The sequence below is a fragment of the Bos indicus genome, chromosome 21 (assembly GCF_029378745.1).
Source record: "Bos indicus isolate NIAB-ARS_2022 breed Sahiwal x Tharparkar chromosome 21, NIAB-ARS_B.indTharparkar_mat_pri_1.0, whole genome shotgun sequence".
In the NCBI taxonomy this organism is placed as follows: domain Eukaryota; kingdom Metazoa; phylum Chordata; class Mammalia; order Artiodactyla; family Bovidae; genus Bos; species Bos indicus.
This window is the reverse complement of record NC_091780.1, coordinates 7499148-7525176: the sequence shown is the minus strand read 5'-3', so window position 1 is coordinate 7525176 and position 26029 is coordinate 7499148. Positions and strand designations below refer to the sequence as shown.

At 42.0% G+C, this 26029-nt stretch overlaps 1 protein-coding gene and 1 long non-coding RNA gene across 5 annotated transcripts in view; both read left to right on the top strand.

Moving 5' to 3' along the window:
- LRRC28 (leucine rich repeat containing 28) overlaps positions 1-1898 on the top strand; it is a 189931-nt gene extending 188033 nt beyond the window's left edge. For all 4 annotated transcript variants that reach the window (XR_011562545.1, XM_019983755.2, XM_019983754.2 and 1 more), the window contains one exon: positions 1602-1898. Coding sequence is in view for 3 of the 4 variants with exons in the window: in XM_019983755.2 (XP_019839314.1) it covers positions 1602-1674 (73 nt within the window). In the remaining variant the exon portion in view is untranslated. The remainder of the gene's footprint in view (positions 1-1601) is intronic.
- A 20858-nt stretch (positions 1899-22756) lies between these two features.
- Positions 22757-25719, top strand: LOC109575306 (uncharacterized). Its single transcript, XR_002183202.2, has 3 exons — positions 22757-22970; positions 23309-23347; positions 23667-25719. It is a non-coding gene; the product is annotated as an uncharacterized lncRNA (long non-coding RNA).
- Positions 25720-26029: the final 310 nt, after the last annotated feature.

The following is a 26029-nucleotide window of genomic DNA, read 5'->3' as shown; positions in this document are numbered from 1 at the left end:
TGGGTGCTGAAAAGTGTGACTGGAGCCCAGTGAGAACTAAAGCCATATAGGAAGGTCCATCCAGGGGAGGTGTATGCTCATATCAGCCAAACCTAGCTGGTTGGGGAATCCAGGACTAGTACAAAAATCTAAGACAGGAGAACCCATAATGGCAAAGCTTCTTTTGGAGGATTGTGGTGATCCAGAGAAAATTAAAGCCCATAGAGAAACAAAACGATTTATCAGTGGTTGCCAGAGACTTGGCAGGGAGTTTGGGGGATGGTGCTTTGCTGCAAGTGGACACAAGGAACATTTAGAAAGATGAGAAATAGTTTATATGTTGATTGTGGTGTTAAATACTTGTACATATTTCAAAACTCATTCAACTGTACACTTAAAATGGATGAATTTTATTCTGTGTTTGTATGTACCTATACCTGTATTAACTCGACTTTTTCTTAAAAAGAAGAAAGAAAAGTTCAGCTTTTCTCTCTTCCGGTGGCTGTGGCATCAGCAGCTTTGGAGGTAGGGTCTATAGAGGTCACCTTCTCGGACTACATGTGTGTGTGCTAAGTCACTTCAGTCCAACTCAGCAATTCTTATGGACTGTAACCCACCAGGCTTCTCTGTCCATGGGATTCTCCAGGCAAAAATACTGGAGTGGGTTGCCATGCCCTCTTCCAGGGGATCTTCCTGACCCAGAAATTGAACCCACACCTCTTACGTCTCCTGCATTGGCAGGTGGGTTGTTTACCACTGGTGCCACCACAGAGAAAGGCAAAGACTGGGTTGAGGAGTGGGGAAAAGAGAAAACAGCCAGCACAGGAATCCTGTGGAATCAACAGTAGATTATTCTCTCCTCACCAGAGAATAGCACTTCTGGTGGGAAAACAAGGCATCCAGCCACTGGAGCCGCCCAGACTGGCTCACGACTCACTGCAGGCAGATGGCAAGTGGAGTTTGAGACGGGATTCCTCTGCTTGTGGGAGAAGACCCTCAAACTCTGGGATTCAGATTCTGAAATTACTTCTATAAGCAATCTGTGTGAATACATTTGTAGGATAAATCCCTTAAAATTGTGTTTTTTAAACTCTTTGGTGTGTGTGTGTGTGTGTGTGTGTGTGTGTGTGTGTATGTATATATATGTTCTATTTAAATTGGTGACATTTTCAATTACATGATTTTTATAATATATTTCAAATTCTCTCATCGCACTGGGTCTAGTAAGTAGAATTCAGACCATAACATGGAAGAAGCTTATTTTTCCTTAGCTGCTAACATAGGGGGCTTCCCAGGTGGCACTATGGTGAAGAACCTGCCTGCCACTGCAGGACACATAAGAGACTCGGATTTGACCCCTGGGTTGGGAAGATCCCCTGGAGGAGGGCAGGTCAACCCACTCCAGCTAACATGGAGGTGTTGTCTGAAAGCTGCTAATAAAATGAGCATACGCATACCTCACCTAATTCCAGTGCTCAGTTTTAAAAGGAATTTGCATTTCTGTTGTGTGTTCTGTTGACCATACCTAATTCTTTATTTTAACCAAGAAAAAGACTGTCTCTAATGGAAGGAATCCTGAGGCTTTCCTCTTGAACTGTGTTCATCTCCCCCTCTTTCCCCAGGAGGACAACTGTGAGTTTTGTGGCTTACTGCTGCTCCACCCAATGTCTGCAGACTTTTGACCTACTGAGTTGATAAACACTCAAGAGCCTCAGGAGTGGTGCCAGCTTGACACTGCAGTTGCCTGCATATCGCACACTGTGCGGCAAAGCGGTGGAGAGTCCAGCCAGGCCCAGCAGCCCTTGCGTCCTGCCACACTCAGAGACTACAGGACTCTGGAGACGTCACGATCGAGCTTCAGAACTGAAATGCCTTCACCCTTCCCCCAAGTTGGAATATATCCTCCTCCAAATTAAGAACCCTTGGTCTTCTGTGTTTTTCTTTTTATGTGAGTGTGTCTCATATGCAGACTATTTAGTTTGATATGCCTCCCCAAATCTAATTTAGAGCAAGTTTCAGCTCCCTGAAGAACTATAACTTGATAATATAACCAAATTAACTTTTAAACATATATACCTTCAATGGTACTTGTAATCTTCTCCTCTGTCTTTCTTTCCCCAGTGAATTATTCCCCAGAGGTTACTCTCCATGTTTTTAACAAATTTCAGCCAACCCTATGACCTCAATAGTATTGAATCGTTGGCAGAGGGGTGGGGGTGGGGGTTGGGGGTGAGGGGGAGGAGAGAGAGGGTGCCTGAGTTGGCTCCAAGTTGGACTCTAGCAGGGGCTTCACAAGGGTCCTAGCACACACCTTTTGGAAAGTTACAACCTTGTTTATAAAGTTTTGCAACCTATTTTGTGAGGGTTTTAAAAATAAAACTAGACTATAAATGAAATAGACACTTTTGAAAGACTACAAAAAAATAATTTTTGAATTTTTTTATTCCCTCATAAGATTATTTTTTATTTGAGAAGAGTTTGAAGAATATTTGAGGCTTTAAAAGAATCTGATTCTTTTCTTTCTGGATTTAAACATTTTCTGGCTACTGAGAAAGGGAGAAGAGAACACATCAAAATATGACCTCTGGTGTTTCTTGTTAGATGGATTATGGTTAAACTTATACTGACTTTGAAATATCTTTGTTACATATGATAAACAAGTCTCAGCTACTTCTCCTACTAGTTTTTAGCAAGGTGATTCTAAGTACAGTCTGTGCACCTTTATTTAAATACCTGCAGCATTAGATAATCTTCATTTTGACCCTAGATTTCTTAAGTACTTGACACACTGTTGTCCAGATAACACTGAGAAAACACAGGAAACGCAGGTCCAAATTCAGCCTTGGACTTTTGCAAAAAGGCCATAAATGGAAAGTGTGAGATTGTACTCTGACATAAGATAATGCTCTTAGTGGAGGACTCACATATTTGCTCTTCCTTTGAAAGGATGGCATTTTAATGTTGCTTTGCTGCCAGATGTTCATCTGGTTGCTGTGAACTGAATCTTTTTTTACATTTTTAAAAAGTTTAATTGTACATAGTTTTCTCTAAAGGCAGGACTAAAAGGGAGTACACCAAGAAGGTTTACTTGGTAGGAAAATTATTTTCCAAAAATTTCATATTTGTCAAAAATTTGGTTTATGGAATTTTATTAGCTGCCCTAAATCTGTAATGCTAGGCTCTAACAGTGCTAAAAAATCCTACATAGTTACTGACGAATGTGTGATCTTTTCACAGTCACACCACCTGCTGCCCGGAAGGCAGACTATACACATAGAATGGTGAAGGCAGAACATTATCAACTGTATTTCCACTGTTCTTACTTCCTCTTGTCCCTTTCATAACTTGGCCTCTTCAGCCTTAATCTTTCAAAGGCTTATAGTATAATAGGAACTGAAGATCTATATCAAATGTAACACTTCTTTCATCTTTTGGAATAATTGAAGTTTTAGTGTAACCCCTCCATGTATATAAATTGGGAGGTGAAAATGTGGCATGAAATTTCACAAATGTGGTTCAGGCCTAAGAGGCTGCTACCTATCATTTAAGTGACATTAATATGTTTCAACATCTTTCTACTTCTCCCTCTACGATCATATGTCTTAAAATGGAGTTGTGAAATTTGATAACCTAATATTCAGGATTCTATTGAAACAAGGATATGTAATACTTTTAACTTGTTTGAGATTTTACAAAGACAGCTACAATCCAAGCAGCCTCTGTACGAATAATGTAAGTTGAACTCCAGCAGTGGGCTGGGCAGACAACATTTGGATAGTCTCAGCCTTAATCCTGAGACCAGAACCCAATTTGATGCAGAACCCAATTTAATTGATGAGAAATGGAACTTATAATTTGACTTCTTTGTGATGTTCATTCTTTGGTGTCATTCTTAACCTTTTAATACTATAAAGGAGTGTTGTAGACTGGAGAAGATTTGCCTACATTCTAAATATTTAATTGTGTCCAGAGCTTTGCAGAAAATTCTGAAGTTATTATATATGTGTTTTCCTGAGCAATGATTATCTTAGGTAGAGAAATACTTCATGCAATTATAATAATGCCCCAAAAGTTAATTATTTGGAAAATATAGCCTGTTCAGGTAAGTTTACATCAGTAATCTGATATGTGGATATTGGTAAATTTTAAAATCCAGGATACCCTTTTGGGCATAGACCTTCTTAAGATAGAGTTCAAAGAGGGTCCATTTAAACTGGATTACTGTATCAATGTTCTTCGAAATGCCAAGTTGTTATTATACCAAAATCCTCAATTACATAACATCGCATAGATCAATGAAATGTTGCATCTTTGATGAATAAAATACATATTTTGAGCACACTTTAGTAGTTTTAAAACTGACCAATACACAGCAGAGCCCTGGCTAGTGGAGGATATGTTCTGATTAATAGAAGGATGAACTCCTTTGTAATCTGACCCTCCTTTTCTGGAAAAGCATGGTCTACATTAAATATCTTTTGGTCAACGTACTCAACACTCATTAAAACCTTTCACACTCTGGCTTGTCTTCCTAGTTTAATGTACATCTCTCTTTTCTTCCACATTTAATTCCACAAATTAAAATGTTCACAATTTAAGTAAAAATACTTCAATACCAGTTGGCTTACGAGGCTTTACACATAGTTTTCTCTAAAATACATACATATTTTGTAATCTCTTTCAAAGCCACTTTTAGAAATTATTAATAGTAAAATTAGGTTTCTGTTTCCTGTGTTGAAAAATCAGACATGTTCATCTTTACTGTAAAAGGCTTAAACATGATACACTGCTTCAGGAGAAATCAAAACATTTTTATTCAGATGATTTATGATCATGGATTCTTAACTGGGCCAACACTAATGCAACCTGGTGTAATTCAATGTTGAGATGTGAATTCATTTCATAGACTCATAATCTTATTTAAAAATCAGGAGTCTTGTTTTAAAATGTATCCTTACATAACCCTGGACAATTTATTATGCTCTTACTATTTTTGCAGTTTTCATCAACTCTTGCTTATACTCCTAATGAGGCTCTTCTACATTTATCCATGAAAATTAAGTGAATATCTTGCCTTCTGTTAAACTGAGGGAATCTTTATGAAGTCTGTATTCTCAAAAATAACTACATGGCTATCTAAAACTCATTCAATTCTCACTATCCCTACCCAGGAAGTACCTCCCTGTGCTAGTAGCTGATAGATCTGAAAGTGATGCAAGTGTCTCCAGGAAAGGGATTGATCATAGCTGAGTGCCTGTTATCTTTGGTCAGGAAAAGAGACTGCTTCACAGTCTAGGATATTCTCTTTGATGCGTGACTATATGGTACACAGAGACCGAAAAGTACTGACATCCCAGTGTGGTAGCTGGACAGAAGGTGGAGCATTTGGAAGTCATTTCTATATGTAATTAAGAGACTTGCAAGGTTTGGCCAGGTTTCCCCCAGACCCCCTGCCTCCAATTCACCTTATGGCAGAGTGTGGATTATCCTTGCTACCTGTCAGGTTTTGCTTCTCATAGAAATTTTGAGACTAGAGTACACCAAGATTCCTTCCTTCCTTCGTTTTTATATTGTGAAAAAATTTTCCAATATTGTGAGTCTGCCGAATGAAACATTTTGACACTGCTCATTTATAGTGTGGATATTTTCTACAATTCATATTATATCCACTTTGGTCATTCTCACAGATACTGCTGTTTATAGAATAGTTGAGCTTTAACCATGCCAATGCCCAGAAATGTCAATGGTGATGACTTTATTGTTTTAACCAGATTCACTTTGTTAAGAAAAATAAAGACATTAAATACTTAAAGCCAGCCAAAATGATGGAATAAGTACCTCTGGAAATTCTCTCCTCCATAAAGACAAGGAAAAAATTTGCAAAAAAAATCAGAGTCAACTTTTTTCAGAACTCTGGAAATTAATCTTGCAGTATCCCAAGAAATATTTATGCAAGAGAAATAGCTGAATCTCAGTAAGAACTGTAAGTTTTACGGTATTTTAACTAGTCTTATTTCCATCCCCCCTGCCCACTTCTAGTTCTGCTTATCCTTGAAGAACAACGGTTCACAATCATGGTAGAAGCAGCAGCATAGAAGCCACTGGAAGAATGGGGTTGGAGCTCTTTCAATGCCTCATTCCCAGAGAATTGTCTGGTGGTTTCCTGGAAGACCTCACTTGTGAGACTGTCTTTATTTTCTCTGATCAGAGTTTGCCACCAATGCTTTTCCAAGTATTATATGAGAAAAAATCAGAGGCATTTGTGGCTGCCTGAAGTGATAACCATTGGAGCAAACCACAGGCTAACCATAAACTAAAAAGGAAAAGTTGAGTAATGAGAGGCTTCAAAAAGCTCTGCCATTCCTGGGAATTTAGATGACCTTGTACACACATAGACCAAGGACTTTGCACAAGCCAAGGATTGTTACTTCTGCTCAGGAAAGACCTGGAGACATCCTAACTCTCACCTTAGGTTGATCTTGGTGAACTGCTCAAGCAGAAAGTGAAGATGAAGGCGGAGTTGTCAACCTCCTGGCTGGGTTTGGGTGTTGGAGGATGTCCCAACACGGACACAAAGCTGTCAGCAAAGACTGGGAGAGTTATTGGTTTCAGGTGCTTATGGAAGTACTGTCTAATCATTGGGTGACTAAGAAACTACCTGAGAAAGACTTCAGAGTCTATCTTTTATGAAGAATATGGACTTTAAAGAATTAGTTCAGATGAGTTGCTGGACAACCAAAACCAGCAACTTCATCAAACTCTTAGCAAAAGGGTAAGTAAACCTAATTTCTAAAGTTATCCTATTAGTTTTCCTCAAAGAAAAATTACGAGCCTTGCAAAAAATAAGCGTGCCCCATAAAAAGTGGAAAAAGTCAATAACTGTCTTAAGAAAGTCCAAACGTTGGAATATGTAAAGCCTTTAAATTGACTATTTGAATACATTCATATAACTAAAGTATGAAAGTGATGTATCACTGAGTAGAAAACATAAATAAAAAGAAATTATTTTAAAAAAAACAAACATAAATTGTAGAGTTTAAATAAAAATAGCTGAAATGAAAAATTCCCCAGAGGGGCTCAACATCAGATTTGAGTAGGCAGAAGAAAGAATCAGCAAACTTGAATATAGGTCAATTGAGGTTATCCAGGTTGAGGAACAGAAAGAAAAGAGAATGGGTAAAAATTAATAGAGCCTTGAAAACACATCAGATAATATCAAGTGTACCAATATATGCATAACAGGAGTCACATAAGGGGAGAAGAGAAAAAGAATATTTGAAAAAATAATGACCAAAGACTTCAAAATTTGATGAAAAATATTAACATACCAAGAAGCTCAATGAACCTGAAGTAGGATACATTCAAACTCATTCCTGGACATATAATCATACTGTCAAAAGATAAAGACTAGGAGAAAATTGACTCATACACAAGAAATTCTTATCAGAAAATGTGGAGACCAGAAGGGAGAAGGATGACTTCTTGGAAGTGCAAAACGAAATGACTGTCAAGCAAGTATTTTCTTTCCAGCAAAACAATCCTTCAAAAGTGAAGATGAAATTAAAACATTCTCAGATAAAATTCAGCATTAGCAAGCCTGTCCTACAAGAAATAATAAACAGAGTCCTTGAGGCTACAATAAAAGAACAATAGTAACTCCAATGCACATGAAGAAATAAAGAGCACAGGTAAAGGGAGCTACAGGGGTAAATATAAAAGAGCATAAATGCAGTTTTTGTTCACAACTTTTTTTACTCCTAATTTAAGAGGCAACTCCATTAAAAAGTTATAAGTCTTTGTTGATGGTCACAAAGTGAGAAAACAAAATATGTGTGACAAGAGCAGTACAAAGAAAGGGAGAGGGAACAAGCCTGTATGGGAACAAACTTTTTGTATAATACTGAGATTAAGCTGGGATTAATCAAAACTAGACTATTAAGATATTATAATCCTCAGGGAAAGCACTAAGAAATATGTGGTAAAATAATAACTAAAGAGTATATAGTAAAAGATACAAAAAGGATACAAAAGATACAGAAATGGCACACTAAAAATATACAACAGAAGGCATGGAAGTGTGGAGGAATAGAAAAAAAGACGAGAAAAATAGCAAGATGGCAGACTAAATCCTACCTTATCAGTAATTATATTAAATGTAAATGAATTAACACTCCTATCAAAAGGTAGAAATGGCAGAATGGGTAAAAATCATGATCCAACCATATGCTGCCTACAAATCAGTAACAAATAGATTGAAAGTAAAACCAAAAAAAAAAAAGAAAGGAAAAAGATATACCACACAAACTTAACAAAGAGCTAGTGTGGCTATATTAATCTCAAACAGAAGAGACTTTAAGGCATAAATTGTTACTAGAGACAAAGACATTACATAATGATAAAAGGATCAGTCCATCAAGACATAATTCTGCACATATATGTACCTAACAACAGAGCGCCAAATACATGAAGGAAAAACTGATATAGTTGAAGTGAGAAATAGCCAATTCAATAATAGCAGTTGGAGACTTCAGTGCTTCACTTGCAATTTTGGATAGAACAACTAAAGAGAAGTCAACAAAGAGAGGACTTGAACAACACCTTAAGCCAAGCAGCCCTAACAGACATACGTAGAACAACAGCAAATGCGTATTCTTCTAAAGTGCACATGGAGCATTCCTTGGGGTAAAAAAAGTCTTAATATTTTAATAGGATTGAATCACACAAAATATGTTCTCTGACCAGAAGAGAATGAAATTAGAAACAACTAACAGAAGGAAACTTGGCAATTTTATAAATATATGGAAATTTAACATTACATTCTTAATCAATGGGTAAAAGAAGAAACCATAGATTAATGGTTTTCCTGGATAGGGGGAGTGGGGAAATGGGTCATGACTGCTAACGAGTGTGGCGTTTCTTTATGGGGTGATGAAAACGGTTTGGAGTTAGATAGTCATGATGGTTACACAACCTTGTGAATATACTAACAATGCACACACTGAAGGGATGGTTTGTGGTATGTGAATTATATCTCAACTTAAAACCAGTGATACAGCTTACTTTACATACCTGTTAACAAGCTATTTTTCAATAGACCAATAATCCTTCCAGAATCCAAGAATGGAACTGCAGTCACTGTGGCTGTGAAGTGAATGGAAACTCAGTATTAACACTCATCTGGTTTTAGAGTCTGTGCTTACTGGTTAACATCAGCATCAGGCCAAATCCACAGTAATTTAAAAATTCCAGGTGGTGAGCGTTCCAACTCTCTTAATCCACTGAACAAACAGTCACCATTCCAGTGAGGCCCCTCAAGGAACAGACACCACTGAAAGTAAAACACCATGAAATTAATGTGTTTGAAAATATAATCAAGTGGAAAATTCTGTAAAGTACTAGGAAGTACTCTTCTGTAAAGTACTTGTAAATCATATTGCTTTTTTCCTAGTTTACAACACTGGTACCATTTTTTATCTAGAACAAAATTTATAGGGAGGTATTATTTACTAAAGGTCATTTTGTATCTTTTCATCATAATTACAGCTATGTGTTTATCATGATTTTTAAAAAATACTTCTATCCAAGGCTATTAATAATTCTCTGAAACTGATAAAGATCACTGTTTAATTTATTGACCAAACAATTACACCCACTTTGAGGATATGCAGTCTAATTCAGTAGACCAAAACAATGTTTAGATTTTAAATTAAAAGAGATTTTGTAATTATGCATAAGACACAGTAGTTATATCTTGCCCTCTTCAGGTTTATGTTCTTTAATTTTAGGTGATTGGTCTGGTAAAAAAATTTAAAAGAAAAATATAAATCCAGTTGCAGTATTATTAGTATGATCTTACTATTTGAAACAATCCAGTAAATTGTGTTGTGAGTTATGATTAAGGAGTCCTGTACATTGATTATATAATGCAATCATGCATAAAAGCACTTGGTAGATGACCCTAAAAGGAAAATCTGCTCTTTTTTATTTAACCCCTATCTTCCTATAAGAATTCTTTATCTGTGTAATTTTTTACATCTTGTAATTCATATTAAAGTAGGCTTTTTTCTAATTACAAAAGCAATACTGCAGCCTAGAGAAGGAGAAGAAAAAGCTTACTCTCCCAATGACCCCTTCCTAAGTATTTGTCTTTTCAGTCTTTTCTATGAATGCTACACATACACTTGTGGATTTACTTAAATGACATCTTAGCATACAAACTATTTTATAACTTGCTTTCAAGTTATAAACTAATATTTTGTGAAAATATTCAACTAATATTTTGTGAAAATCATATCAATAAAAATACATACATACATACTGGTTATGTAGTATTACATTTTTTACCAATATTATGTAATATAGTATATATATTTAATACATTTTTAAACAAAAAATTTGCTTTTATTGTACTTGAAAGCATCGATTTCTCTTAGTTTCTTTATGTAGTACAATGTATTTGGGAAGGCAGATGGGAGATTAAATTTTATAAGCAAGTATCAGATTGCTACTACTTTTATAGATATACATCATCAGTTTAGTTCTTTTCAACTAGAGCAATCTTGGAAAACTTTAACTTTTAATATAATGTCAAAGTCACTGTGACTAGAGCCCTGAACTAGGATTTCATTCAAAATGTACTTTTATTAGTGCAATTGTCTAGTATGCCACAACCACTACAGTTTTCAGTAAAGAGATTTTCTCCCACCCCAGACATTTCCATTTGGCATATTTTTTCTAGAACAACAACAAAAAATGAGCTGGGATCTGATCAATTAAGCTTCTGTTTAATATTAATTTCAAAACATTGACTTACATCAGATTCTCAGTGAAAATACTTATAGTTAGCACAATAATCTGGGATCCCTGCAAAAACAAAATATGGGATACAGCTTTTTAGTTAAAACAAGCAACTCACAGAAAGAAATGTGTTAATGCCAACAAGAAAATGACATTGAAAAAGACAAGATTAGTCGCAGAGGGGTGGGGAGGAGCAAACTACACCTTTGGGGAGAGTTTTCATGGCTCAGAGACAAGTGGCTGAGGAACTCTGTAGACTGAGGGAGCGTGAAGAGTGAAGAGATAAAGGCCAGAGAGAAAAGAAAGGTGGAGGTGATGAGAAATACCACTGCAGGAAGAAGGCATGACTCAAAAAGTGAGTGTCACGTCACCAGTACCTGCGTTTTCTTGCTGTCCTCCTTTGCCTTAACAATATGCACCTTGCTTAGGGAAGCAAAATCCAAATTTAAGGAAAGAAACTGCATTTGATACTGCTGGTGTTCTCTGCCTCTAGCAAACCAGCCGGCCCACCAAGGCCCCCGTTTTTTTGCTGCCAGTCGTTCACGTCGCAGCAGCTGAGATGCTCATCGGCCAGGGGGCGGGAGGCCGCACTGTGTCTTGAAGGCCTAGGTGGTCATGGTGCCTCTGAAGATCTTAGGAAATGTAGACAGAGGAAGCATATCTCTCTTTACTGAACGAGACTGTGCCAAGCGAGGGGATGAAGGTGAAGGGAAGGCCTGGAGTTCTGCAGGTCATTAAAGAAGAAATGATGCCTGATCCATCATGAAAGGTCCCAGGATTTGCAGTGTTTGACAGGAAAAGAGATATGGGGAAATACTGAAATTCATTCTAAAGGTAAACATGGCAATGTGAGATTAAAGAGCAGAATCATCTGATATCACAAATAGCGAGAAGAAAGCAAGAAATGACTTGATTTTTGCCTGTGCCTCTGGCCACCTCAAGGAGTTGTCTTCACACGCCATCTTCCTTTGGGACAGTCCTCCCCAGCCCCATATCTTTGCATGGATCTCACAAATCATGATGTATCTGAATTGGCAGTTCACCTCAGAAGATGTGGCAAATTCCTTTAATAGAATTCATCACGTCCTGCCCCACCTCACCTTCAGCTTTCTCACAGGTTCCTTCTCAGCCTCTGTGCCAAACTCACAGATAATTTGTACAAACGTGGATCATTTCTACTTTAGATCAGGTTACTCTCTATTAGATGATTCCCATTATTTGTAGGTAAATATTTTAATGATCTTAACCAGAAATTGTAGTGGCCATAAATCGCAAACTGCATTTTCCATTTTACCAATGTTAAAATCGTCCTTATTCTACTTGAATATGTAGAACCTTCTAGAAAAATCTGCAAGTTCCCCGTGTACCACTTTCGTGTCATGTTTTTCTCTAAATTCTTAAACAGCCAATGCAGCTAGCTACAGCCGCGTCTGAAAATACGCCATCTGGTACTTCATCACCATAAGCTGCTGAGACACTGCACAGTTCACAGTTTTAGTTAAACGAATGCTTTCTTTCTTAACCTGAAGCTTTCTCATAACAAAACATTTTAATGTTACTTTTACTATTTGAAGTAACATACAAAACATTCACCTCTAAGTGATATCCTGGTGCCTCTCAATAAAAGAAAAAATCCAAATGAGACCAAAATCTAGGAAGGGAGCCCACCCAGACCAGCAAAATCTGAGAGAACTGAAAAAAGATATTCAATGTCCACCAAGTTTGTAAAGCATTAAAAAAATTCTCCCTGCAATCCCAGCCCACCTTGAACTTAGGAAGAAAGAATGCAGGGTATAAATAATGAATGAACAGAATAAGTAAGTATGATGGTGATGACATGTGCAAAAACAACCAGTCATTCTTTTAGACTTGTGAAGTCAATTCTTTAACTATGTTTTGCCCTACATAAAGGTTTAAGAATATTCAGACATGTATCTGTTAACACAAAATAATCACTTCAGTTCTAAAAATACTCTCCTGCTACTAACTCAGTTTTTTTTTTTTAAGTGCAGCAGAAAAGCTTAATTAAACTTTCTGGTTGTTAAAGCTCTGCTTCCTGAAAAAGTATACTATTCTTAGAGTCCCACAGTCCAATTGCAAGAAACAACTAATATATTATCAGTCAAGAAGTAGTTCCTTTCTTGTGTTTAGCACCGAGGCCACTGGATGGGGTTTTAATTGAGTAAACTCAAGGCTGAACTGGGCAGCTGAAGAGATCTCTGCTCTGCTGGTAATGTCAGCCTCGGGAGAGGGAAACTGACAAGAGGCCAAATTCCTCCAGGGAATTTGGGACTAGTTGAAACCATCCTACCCCACCTTGCTTTGATGATGGTGACTGATGATAAGTTTTAATTTTTCAGCACCTGGTGTTAACAGCACAGGCTTCACAGCTCCAAAACAACAACAAAGAAGGAACTAAAACATCATTTACAGTTTGGCAACATGTCACAGAGCCCACAGGAGAGCAGAAGGTAGCAGGGTGAGGAGAGAAACTTGATTCCCTTTTCCAGACCTTATACATGAGAACAGCCACACATGACAAAACAAGCAGGTTGCTTGGGGCTCTGGGGAAAGAGAGCCACGGGCAAGGCCAGGTTGGCTTTGAGTAGGCTCGAAGGCTACGCCTCAAAGAGAGGCAGCCGGGGGCAGCACCTTGACCCAGGCACAGGGCTTGCCTAGACACTGATAAACCCCCCGGGTTTCAGGCCACCTCCTCCATCAGGTTCCGTGCCTGCTGAGCACAAGCTGACATAGGAATCTGCATAGTTCCAATGCCCAAAGGAAACCAAGGCTTTCCAGAGGTCTAAACAACTAGCCCAAGCCAAGTGACAATATAGCAAGGAACCACCTGCAGTCCTGAGAAGTGGAGAGGGCCACGTCTGTTATAAGAGGAAGGCAGTGCTGTGCTGCACTCAGTCACTCAGTCGTGTCCACTCTTTGCAACCCCTTGGACTATAGCCCGCCAGGCTCCTTGGTCCATGGGATTCTCCAGGCAAGAATACTGGACTGGGCTGCCATGCCCTCCTCCAGGATAGCTTTCCAACCCAGGGGTCAAACCCAGGTCTCCTGCACTGCAGGCGGATTCTTTACCATCTGAGCCACCCAAGAATACTTGAGTGGGTAGTCCATCCCTTCTCCAGGGGAACCTCCCAACCCAGGAATTGAACCAGGGTGTCCTGCATTGCAGGCGGATTCTTTACCAACTGAGATAGCAGTGGTACCAAAGGAAAATTAGTAGATAGAACTGTCTTCACGGTCTAATTGTGAAAGGGGTAAGTTGAAACTCCAACCATTCATTCACTCCCAGGAAACACCTTTGAAGTGGCAAGGCCTGCTCTGGGCTCTGAGAGTTCAAGAGTGAACAGAGCTGGGGCCTGCCTTCAGGAAGCTATATTCTAGTGAAGAAAACAGACAGCAGACATAAAGATCCCCAAATGGATGGTGAGAAAGCACGGCCAGGGCCAGCACTATGGCTGCTGCAGATGTGGCCCGCGTGTCAGAAAGGCTTGAAGCAGCCAGTCTAGGGAGGGCTGGGGACCCGTCCAGGCAGAGGTCTGCCCTCCAGCAGGGCAGGCATGTTCCAGGACTGAGGGAAGACCAGCGATGCGCACACTGGGGGACGAGACGACGGGCTGGCGGAGAAGTAGGACCCGAGGGTGTGGAGGCTGCGCTTTGCTGCTAAAGCCGGCGGGGTTTCTCCCCAGGATAACAAGAAGCTTGATGCGTCTGGTGCAGGTTGCTATTCCTCCCACCTGTTGATGGGTGGGAGGTGGCTGGGGGTGGAGGGCAGACAGAGGGGCACCGGAATTGGGTTTGGCCTGGGGGGTGGGGGCAGGGGAAATGGGGGCGACCGTGGATTAGATTCACCTGACCGGAGAAGCAAGAAGCTAAACCAGTCATTACTGGAAATGAGTAGGGAGAGAGAGACAAGGGCCCAGGTTTCTACAAAATCTTCCGTTCTGTCTCCATCTCGTCTCCACCACCCTCTGACACGGCTCTCTGAGGCGGCTGATGGCTCTCCCCTGTGGGAGCTGCCCACCCGCCCATCTTCTTCAGCATCACCGGTGGTCTTCACCATCTTGACCTTCCTCTCCTTGAACGTGGGCTGGGCAGGCTCCTCCTGACTCTCTGTGTCTTTGGCTTCCCCCTCTCTTTCTAGCCCTTACGTCAACATGGTCCCCAGGTGGCCCACGGCTCCATCATCACCTTGAAGAAGGGGCCTTCTGGATGTGCCTAGGGGGATTGGATCACACCCCTAGGCCAGGACTGACCATGCCCGGGTGGCCTGACCACACCCCCAGGCTAGGGTTCAGCACGACAGGGAAGACGACCACAACCCCCAGGCATGGTGCAGCCTCTTCAACTTCATAAAAGTTCTTGCTGTTGTTGTTCAGTCACTAAGTTGTACCCAATTCTGCAACCTCATGGACTGCAGCATGCCATGCTCTTCTGTTCTCCACTATCCCTGGAGTCTGCTCAAATTCATGTCCATTGAGTCAGTGGTGCTATCTAACCGTCTCATCCTCTGTCACTCCCTTCTCCTTTTGCCTATGATCTATCCCATCTTTTCCAGTATCAGGGTCTTTTCCAATGAATCGGCTGTTTGCATCAGATGACCAAAGCACTGGAGCTTCAGTTTCAGCAGCAGTCCTTCCAGTGAATATTCAGGGTTGATTTCCTTTAGGATTGACTGGTTTGGTCTCTTTGCTATCAAAAGGACTCGTAAGAGTCTTCTCCAGCACAATTTGAAAGCATCAATCCTTCAGCACTCAGTCTTCTTTATGGGCCAACTCTCACTTCTGTACATGACTACTGTGAAAATCATAACTTTGATTATACGGACTTTTGTTGGCAAAGTGATGTCTCTGCTTTGTAATATGCAGTCTAGAATCATAGCTTTCCTTCCAAGGAGCAAACATCTTTTAATTTCATGGCTGTAGTCCCGAGTGCAGGTGGCTGCGACAGGCGTGCCAAAGCACAGGCGGCTGCAATGGGCGCTCCAAGGGCGGCCGAGAGGAGCCACCCCATGTCCGAGGTCAGGGGCAGAAGACGGGAGGACCCCATGCCCGAAGGGCGGCGGCCAAGAGGAGTTACCCCACGTCTGAGGTCAGGGGCAGCGGCTGAGAGTGCCAGACTGTGACAGCGCAGGAACAGCCGAGAGGAGATACCCAGCGTCCGAGGTCAGGGGGGGCGGCCGAGAGGAGATACCTAGCGTCCGAGGTCAGGGGCGGTGGCTGGGAGGACCAACCCCACATCCAAGGAGACGTGGCTGCGCGGGCGCAGGAGGGCGTAGAGGAGCTATCCCACGTTGAAGGTCAGGAAGGGCGGTGGTGAGGAGATACCCCTCGTCCAAGGTAAGGAGCAATGGCTGAGCTTTGCTGGAGCAGCTGTGAAGAGATACCCCAAGCCCAAGGTAAGAGAAACCCAAGTAAGACGGTAGGTGCTGCAAGAGGGCATCAGAGGGCAAACACACTGAAACCATACTCACAGGAAACTAGTCAATCTAATCACACTAGGACTACAGCCTTGTCTAACTCAATGAAACTAAGCCATGCCCGTGGGGCAACCCAAGACGGGCAGGTCATGGTGGAGAGATCTGACAGAATGTGGTCCACTGGAGAAGGGAATGGCAAACCACTTCAGTATTCTTGCCTTGAGAACCCCATGAACAGTATGGAAAGGCAAAATGATAGGATACTGAAAGAGAAACTCCCCAGGTCAGTAGGTGCCCAATATGCTACTGGAGATCAGTGGAGAAATAACTCCAGAAAGAATGAAGGAATGGAGCCAAAGCAAAAACAATATCCAGCTGTGGATGTAACTGGTGATAGAAGCAAGGTCCAATGCTGTAAAGAGCAATATTGCATAGGAACCTGGAATGTCAGGTCCATGAAATCAAGGCAAATTGGAAGTGGTCAAACAGGAGATGGCAAGAGTGAATGTCAACATTCTAGGAATCAGCAAACTGAAATGGACTGGAATGGGTGAATTTAACTCAGACGACCATTATATCTACTACTGTGGGCAGGAATCCCTCAGAAGAAATGGAGTGGCCATCATGGTCAACAAAAGAGTCCAAAATGCAGTACTTGGATGCAATCTCAAAAACGACAGAATGATCTCTGTTCATTTCCAAGCAAACCATTCAATATCATAGTAATCCAAGTCCACGCCCCGACCAGTAACGCTGAAGAAGCTGAAGTTGAACGGTTCTATGAAGACCTACAAGACCTTTTAGAACTAACACCCAAAAAAGATGTCCTTTTCATTATAGGGGACTGGAATGCAAAAGTAGGAAGTCAAGAAACACCTGGAGTAACAGGCAAATTTGGCCTTGGAATACGGAATGAAGCAGGGCAAAGACTGATAGAGTTTTGTCAAGAAAGTGCACTGGTCATAACAAACACCCTCTTCCAACAACACAAGAGAAGACTCTATACATGGACATTACCAGATGGTCAACACCGAAATCAGATTGATTATATTCTTTGCAGCCAAAGATGGAGAAGCTCTATACAGTCAGCAAAAACAAGACCAGGAGCTGACTGTGGCTCAGACCATGAACTCCTTATTGCCAAATTCAGACTTAAATTGAAGAAAGTAGGGAAAACCACTAGACCATTCAGGTATGACCTAAATCAAATCCCTTATGATTATACAGTGGAAATGAGAAATAGATTTAAGGGACTAGATCTGATAGATAGAGTGCCTGATGAGCTATGGAATGAGGTTCATGACATTGTACAGGAGACAGGGATCAAGACCATCCCCATGGAAAAGAAATGCAAAAAAGCAAAATGGCTGTCTGGAGAGGCCTTACAAATAGCTGTGAAAAGAAGAGAAGCGAAAAGCAAAGGAGAAAAGGAAAGATACAAACATCTGAATTCAGAGTTCCAAAGAATAGCAAGAAGAGATAAGAAAGCCTTCTTCAGCGATCAATGCAAAAAAATAGAGGAAAACAACAGAATGGGAAAGACTAGGGATCTCTTCAAGAAAATCAGAGATACCAAAGGAACATTTCATGCAAAGATGAGCTCGATAAAGGACAGAAATGGTATGGACCTAACAGAAGCAGAAGATATTAAGAAGAGATGGCAAGAACACACAGAAGAACTGTACAAAAAAGAGCTTCACGACCCAGATAATCACGATGGTGTGATCACTGACCTAGAGCCAGACATCCTGGAATGTGAAGTCAAGTGGGCCTTAGAAAGCATCACTACAAACAAAGCTAGTGGAGGTGATGGAATTCCAGTTGAGCTATTCCAAATCCTGAAAGATGATGCTGTGAAAGTGCTACAGTCAATATGCCAGCAAATTTAGAAAACTCAGCAGTGGCCACAGGACTGGAAAAGGTCAGTTTTCATTCCAATCCCAAAGAAAGGCAATGCCAAAGAGTGCTCAAACTACCGCACACTTGCACTCATCTCACATGCTAGTACAGTAATGCTCAAAATTCTCCAAGCCAGGCTTCAGCAATATGTGAACCGTGAACTTCCTGATGTTCAAGCTGGTTTTAGAAAAGGCAGAGGAACCAGAGATCAAATTTCCAACATCCGCTGGATCATGGAAAAAGCAAGAGAGTTCCAGAAAAACATCTATTTCTGCTTTATTGACTATGCCAAAGCCTTTGACTGTGTAGATCACAATAAACTGTGGAAAATTCTGAAAGAGATGGGAATACCAGAACACCTGATCTTCCTCTTGAGAAATTTGTATGCAGGTCAGGAAGCAACAGTTAGAACTAGACATGGAACAACAGACTGGTTCCAAATAGGAAAAGGAGTTCGTCAAGGCTATATATTGTCACCCTGTTTATTTAACTTATATGCAGAGTACATCATGAGAAACGCTGGACTGGGAGAAACACAAGCTGAAATCAAGATTTCCAGAAGAAATATCAATAACTTCAGATATGCAGATGACACCACCCTTATGGCAGAAAGTGAAGAGGAACTAAAAAGCCTCTTGATGAAAGTGAAAGTGGAGAGTGAAAAAGTTGGCTTAAAGCTCAACATTCAGAAAACGAAGATCATGGCATCTGGTCCCACCACTTCATGGGAAATAGATGGGGAAACAGTGGAAACAGTGGCTGACTTTATTTTTCTGGGCTCCAAAATCACTACAGATGGTGGTTGCAGCCATGAAATTAAAAGACACTTACTCCTTGGAAGGAAAGTTATGACCAACCTAGATAGCATATTCAAAACCAGAGACATTACTTTGCCAACAAAGGTTCAAGGCTATGGTTTTTCCTGTGGTCATGTATGGATGTGAGAGTTGGACTGTGAAGAAGGCTGAGTGCCGCAGAATTGATGCTGTTGAACTGTGGTGTTGGAGAAGACTCTTGAGAGTCCCTTGGACTGCAAGGAGATCCAACCAGTCCATCCTGAAGGAGATCAGCCCTGGGATTTCTTTGGAAGGAATGATACTAAAGCTGAAACTCTAGTACTTTGGCCACCTCATGCGAAAAGTTGACTCATTGGAAAAGACTCTGATGCTGGGAGTGATTGGGGGCAGGAGAAGAAGGGGACGACAGAGGATGAGATGGCTGGATGGAATCACTGACTCAATGGACGTGAGTCTTAGAGTGAACTCCGGGAGTTGGTGATGGACAGGGAGTCCTGGCGTGCTGCGATTCATGGGGTCGCAAAGAGTCGGACATGACTGAGCGACTGATCTGATCTGAGTCCCAAGTGATTTTGAGTGATTTGATCTTGAGTCCCAAGAAAAGAAAACCTGTCACTGCTTCCACTTTTCCCCCCTTCTATTTGCCATGAATCATAAACTGGAATCAAGATTGCTGGGAGAAATATCAAAAACTTCAGGTATGCAGATGATACTACTCTAATGCCAGAAAATGAAAAGGAACTATAGAGCCTCTTGGTGAGGTGAAAGAGGAGAGTGAAAAAGCTGGCTTAAAACTCAACATTCAAAAAACTAAGATCATGGCATCCAGTCCCTAACTTCATGGCAAATAGATGAATAAAAAGTGGAAACAGTGACAGGTTTTATTTGGGGGAGGGGCTCCAAAATCACTATGAGTGGTAACTGCAGCCACAAAATTAAAAGATGCTTACTAACTGGAAGAAAAGCTATGACAAATCTAGACAGTGTATTAAGAAGCAGAGACATTACTTTGTTGACAAAGGTCCATAGAGTCAAAGCTATGGTTTTTCCAGTAGTCACCTATGATGTGAGAGTTGGACAATAAAGAAGGTTGAGCACAGAAGAACTGATGCTTTTGAACTGTCATGTTGGATAAGACTCTGTTGAGTCCCTTGGACTGCAAGGAGATCAAACCAGCCAATCCTAAAGGAAGTTAACCCTGAATATTCATTGGAAGGACTGCGCCAATGAAGCTGAAGCTCCAATATTTTGTCCACCTGATGCAAAGAGCCAATTCATTGGAAAAGACCCTGATGCTGGGAAAGAGTGAAGGCAGGAAAAGAGGGCAGCAGATGATGAGATGGTTGGATGGGATCACCAACTCAATGGACACGAGTTTGAACAAACTCCAGGAGACAGTGATAGATGATAGGGAAGCTGGCATGCTGGAGTCCATGAGGACACAATGACTCAGACATGACTTGGTAACTGAACAGCATTTGCCATTAAGTGATGAGACTGGATGCCATGATCTTTGTTTTTTGAATGTTGAGTTTTAAGCCAGCTTTTAACTCTCCTCTTTCACCCTCATTGAGAGGATCTTTTGTTCTTCTTCACTTTCTGCCCTTACAGTGCTATCATCTGCATATCTGAGGTTGCTGATACTTCTCATGCAATCTTGATTCCAGGTTGTGATTAATTCAGCCCAGTATTTCACATATTGTACCCTGCATATAAATTAAATAAGCAGGGTGACAATATACAGCCTTGACGTACTCCTTTCCTAATTTTGAACTAGTCCATTTTTCCATGTCTGATTCTAACTGTTGCTTCTAGTACTGAATACAGGTTTCTCGGGAGACAGGTATGGTCTGGTAATCCCATGTTTTTAAGAATTTTCCACAGTTTGTTGTGATTCACACCATCAAAAGCTTTAGCCTAGTCAATGAAGTAGAAGTAGATTTTTTTTTTAATTCTCTTGCTTTTTCTGTGATCTAACAGATGTTGGCAATTTGATCTCTGGTTCCTCCACCTTTTCTAAGTCCCACTTGAACATCTGGAAGTTCTTCGTTCATGTACTATTGAGACATAGCTTGAAGGATTTTGAGCATTACCTTGCTAGCATGTGAAATGAAGGCAATTGCTCAGTAGTTTGAATATTCTTTGGGATTGCCTTTCTTTGGGATCGGAATGAAAACTGACCCTTTCCAGTCCTGTGGCCACTGCTGAGTTTTCCAAATTTGCTGGCATATTGACTGCAGCACTTTCACAGCATCGTATTTAGGATTTGAAATAGCTCAGCTGGAATTCCATCACCTCTACTAGCTTTGTTCATAGTAATGCTTCCTAAAGGCCACTTGACTTCACACTCCAGGATGTCTGGCTCTAGGTGAGTGACCATACCATCATGGTTTTCTGGGTCATTAAGACCTTTTTTGTATAGTTCTGTGTATTCTTGCCATCTCTTCTTAATATTTTCTGCTTCTGTTAGGTCTTTCCTATTTCTGTCCTTATGTCCATCCTTGAAAGAAATGTTCCTTTGATATCTCTAATTTTCTTGAAGAGATCTTTAGTCTTTCCCATTCTATTGTTTTCCTCTATTTCTTTAGCATTGTTCCTTTACGAAAGGCCTCTTATCTCTCCTTGCTGTTCTCTGGTTCTCTGCATTCATTTGGGTATATCTTTCCCTTTCTCCCTTGCCTTTCACTTCTCTTCTTTCCTCAGCTATTTGTAAAGCCTCCTCAACCATTTTGCCTTCTTGCATTTCTTCTTTGGAACGGTTTTGATCACTGTCTTCTATACAATGTTATGAACCTCTGTTCATCATTTTTCAGAAACTCTGTCTACCAAATCTAATCCCTTGAATCTATTTGTCACCTCCATGGTATAATCATAAGGATTTGATTTAGGTCATACCTGAATGGTCTAGTGGTTTCCCCTACTTTACTCAAGTTAAGCCTAAAGTTTGCAGTAGGGAACTCCTGATTGGAGCCACTGTCAGCTCCAGGTATTGTTTTTGCTGACTGTATAGAGCTTCTCCATCTTTAGTTGCAAAGAATATAATCAATAAGATTTCAGTATTGACCTTCTGGTGATGTCCATGTGTAGTGTTGTCTCTTGTGTTGGTGGAAAAGGGCCTTTTCTATGACCAGTGCGTTCTCTTGGCCAAACTCTGTTAGTCCTTGCCCTGCTTCCTTTTGTACTCCAAGGTCAAACTTGCCTGTTACTCCAGGTATCTCTTGACTTCCTACTTTTACATTCCAATCCCCTGTGATGAAAAGCACATCTTTTTTGGTGTAAGTTCTAGAAGGTGTTTTAGGTCTTCATAGAACTGATCAGCTTTTCGGCATCAGTGGTTGGGGCATATGCTTGGATTACTGTGATGTTGGATGCTTTGCCTTGGAAATGAACCAAGATCATTCTGTTATTGTTGAGATTGCAACCAAGTACTGCATTTCAGACTCTTGTTGACTGTGAGGGCTACTCTATTTCTTCTAAGGGATTCTTGCCCACAGTAGTAGATATAATGGTCATCCGAATTAAATTAGCCATTTCCATCCATTTTAGTTCACTGATTCCTAAGATGTCAATGTTGCCATCTGCTGATTGACCACGTCCAGTTTACCTTGATTCATAGATCTAACATTCCAGGTTCCTATGCAACATTGTTCTTTACAGCATCAGACTTTACCTTCACCACCAGACTCATCCACAGCTGAGCATGGTTTATGTTTTGTCACAGCCGCTTCATTCTTTCTGGAGCTAGTAGTAATTGCCCTCTACTTTTTTGCAATAGCATACTGGATACCACCTGACCTGTGGGGCTCATCTGGTGTCATATATTTTTGCCTTTTCATAGGGTTCTCCAGGCAAGAATACTGGAGTGGGTTGCCATTTCCCTCTCCAGTGGACCATGTTTTGTCAGAACTCTTCACTATGACCGTCTTGGGTGGCCCTGCATGGCATAGCTCATAGCTTCACTGAGTTACGCAAGCCCCTTCACCACAACAAGGCTGTGATCCATGAAGGGAATGAAAACTCTGCAGCTCATCAAAACAGGGTTGTGGTGATGGCCACAGAACACTGTAAGTACACTGGTAACCACCGAATTCTACACTGAAGAGGGTGAGTTTTATGGTACAGAAATTATACTTCAGTGAAGCTTTAAGAAACAGACAAAAGAAAAAGCCTAAGAGCACCCTCTGTGGCCCTCACCCCTAACCCCCCATCCATGCTTTGTCAGCAGGGAGTCATGCTGACCACCCACATGAGTCCTGCTTGACTTCTCCCTCTGACTTAGGGGGCATTTGGCGTTTGAGTGGGTGCTTTGGGCTGTCATATGTGTTCTAAGGCTCTTGGTACTAGTAGATGGGGGAAAGGATGTGTGAGAGAATGCCATGACAAATTGTCCCCTGTCCCACAGGACTTCAGACAAACGTCCTATCCACGTTCTCTCATACAGGTAAGTCCTGCCTTCTGTTACTCATCCTAAGTCAACCTGTTCTACTCTTTGTTTTCTTTCATTTCAAATCCAGAGTGGCTGCTGATCCTCTTACTTTCTTAAGTTTTTGTGACTTTTTCTGTCTCGATGTCAGCAACCCATGACTCCTTGTGTCTTTGTGATTTGGGAGCAGGGCAATCTACAGACACAGGGTCACTCCACACGGCTGGGACCTGGAGCCAGCTGCAACTCGGGACCTTTTCTTCCAATGAGAAGGGCTACCCCCAGGCTTGGCCCTCCTTGGGGGCAGGTGGTTCCTCTGCACTTTTCCTGGTCCCAGGTCTCCGGTTTCCAGGCAGCTGGCATTTCCAGCCTACTCCTGCAGACAGCTCACACCACACACCAGACTTGTTGGCACCAAGTGGTCCGGGTATTCCCCCTGCGACAGAGGCCCTGTGAAAAAGAAAGAGGCAGGGAGCCTTCACTGGGACATCTCCCCACCAGCCTGCCCTGCCGTACTCCATGTGATGCAGGAGGTAGGTCTTGCCTCTCCCTGTCTTGCTGAGTCTGGCTTTATAAATACCTCCCTCCCCTGGTAAGGCCTACGCCTTACCCAAGCCAGTGACAGTGACAGTGAGGAGTCCAGTCTGAGCCCTGGGACACGCAGCCTAACTCTTCTCTTACTCCTTGCTCTCTGCATCAGATGCCTTTGGGCCTCTTCACTTTCCTTCCTCAGGCCAAGCATCCCTGCTCACCACCACTGGCCAGCAGCAAGCTCTCGCAATGCTTTATTCCTAGTTCTGTGACGCTGTAGATGACTTCTTTCTGTGTATAGGGGAGTCCCTCCCAGGCAGTCCTTCCCATGCAGTCTGTGAGCAACTACATGAGTGATGCTCAGGTCCTATCTTTCCAGAAATGTCTACTGAGCATCTATGGTATTTAATTTACTTTGCCAACAAAGGTTTGTCTAGTCAAGGCTATGGTTTTTCCAGTAGTCATGTATGGATGTGAGAGTTGGACCATAAAGAAAGCTGAGTGCCAAAGAATTGATGCTTTTGAACTGTGGTGTTGGAGAAGACTCTTGAGCGTCCCTTGGACTGCAAGGAGATCCAACCAGTCCATCCTAAAGGAGATCAGTCCTGAATATTCACTGGAAAGACTGATGCTGAAGCTGAAACTCCAATACTTTGGCCACCTGATGCATAGAGCTGACTCACCGGAAAAGATCTTGATGCTGGGAAAGATTGAAGGAGGAGGAGAAGGGGATGATGGAGGATGAGATGGTTGGATGGGATCACTGACTCAATGGACATGAGTTTGAGTAAACTCTGGGAGTTGGTGATGGACAGGGAGGCCTGGCGTGCTGCGGTCCATGGGGTCGCAAAGAGTTGGACACGACTGAGCGGCTAAACTGAACTGAACAGATGGTATTTAATATACTATCCTGTGCTCCGCAGAGATACATGCATAGGGAACTTGGCCAGTGCCTTTGAGAAGTTCATAATATATTCATTTACAGCCTTGGGGTGAAAAGACATTAGTAGAAAAAGGGAATGGAGAGAGGTAAAGGACCACATTTATAATCAAAGAAGGATAAACATCACCCTCTTCCCATCTGCTGTTTGTTCCAGGCAGGGACATTGTGAGGGGGTCACTGAGGCCCGGGCCTGGGTGCTGGCCTTAGAGTCCTCTCCAGGAACTCCCCTCCATGCTCAGCAAAGACTAGGGCCCACCCTGCAGGCCTGACGAGGTCCCAGAACAACCCTGCAATACTTCCCTCTGCTGCTGGGCTAGAGAAAGTCGTTCACTTGGGGAGGAAGAAGTGGCTCCCTGAGCATCTCTGGGGTCCCCACTCCCTCCTTTCTAAGATGGGGAGCTGCCTCTGGCCCCAGCAGAAGGAAGCCCAGCTGCCACTGCTCCAGGGATGTCATGGGGTCCCACAGTGAGGGGAAGGAGAACAAGGCCCCCGGGACACAGAACCTTGGGGAGGGGAACCCAGGAGACCACACTCCTGGGGGCCTCCAAAGCTCAGACAGGTTTCATCCAAAGGGAGTGAATGAATGAAGGGGTTGGATTGGCAGTGAGATGAAATGACACTCCCGCGCTGGGCGCAGGCTCTGGCTTCCGGCTCTCCACCCTCTCCACATCCCTCAGGGTGGCTTCCAACAGAGCAGGAGGAAGTGCCTGGCACCAGCTAGGGGAGATTCCCTAGGAGCCTCGTGCTCCATTGTTCTTTTTCAAACATTGCCATTTCCAGCCAAGGCAGCTGGGCTGCCTGTGGTGAGAGTAATTGATTGTGATGTGGTCAGGGGGCAAAGGGCGCCGGTGCTCATTTCTGAGAAGTGAGCAAGTATAGACACTCTCCTTGGGCCAAGTGACTGTTGCAGATATGAAATGGTGGCATCAACATTTCTTCTTAAAATAAACATTTCTTGTTCGTAAAAATCATTCTTGTGCCTATAAATGCTTCAGTCAAAGAAATGTTTTCTTTGTTCAGAGGTATTCAATTGGCCAGACAGGGCCGGGGCTGTGACAAGACGCCCACCCTTGCTCTGAAAGCAACAGCCGGCTTTCCAGGCGGGGAGCAGGCCCTCACGTCTCTCCCCAGGCTCCCTGCTGCTCTGTGACTCAAATGCACCAGGGTGAGCATCTTCAAAATAAAGACTCCTTCTAATCAAAAGATAGGATAGACTTGGTGATATT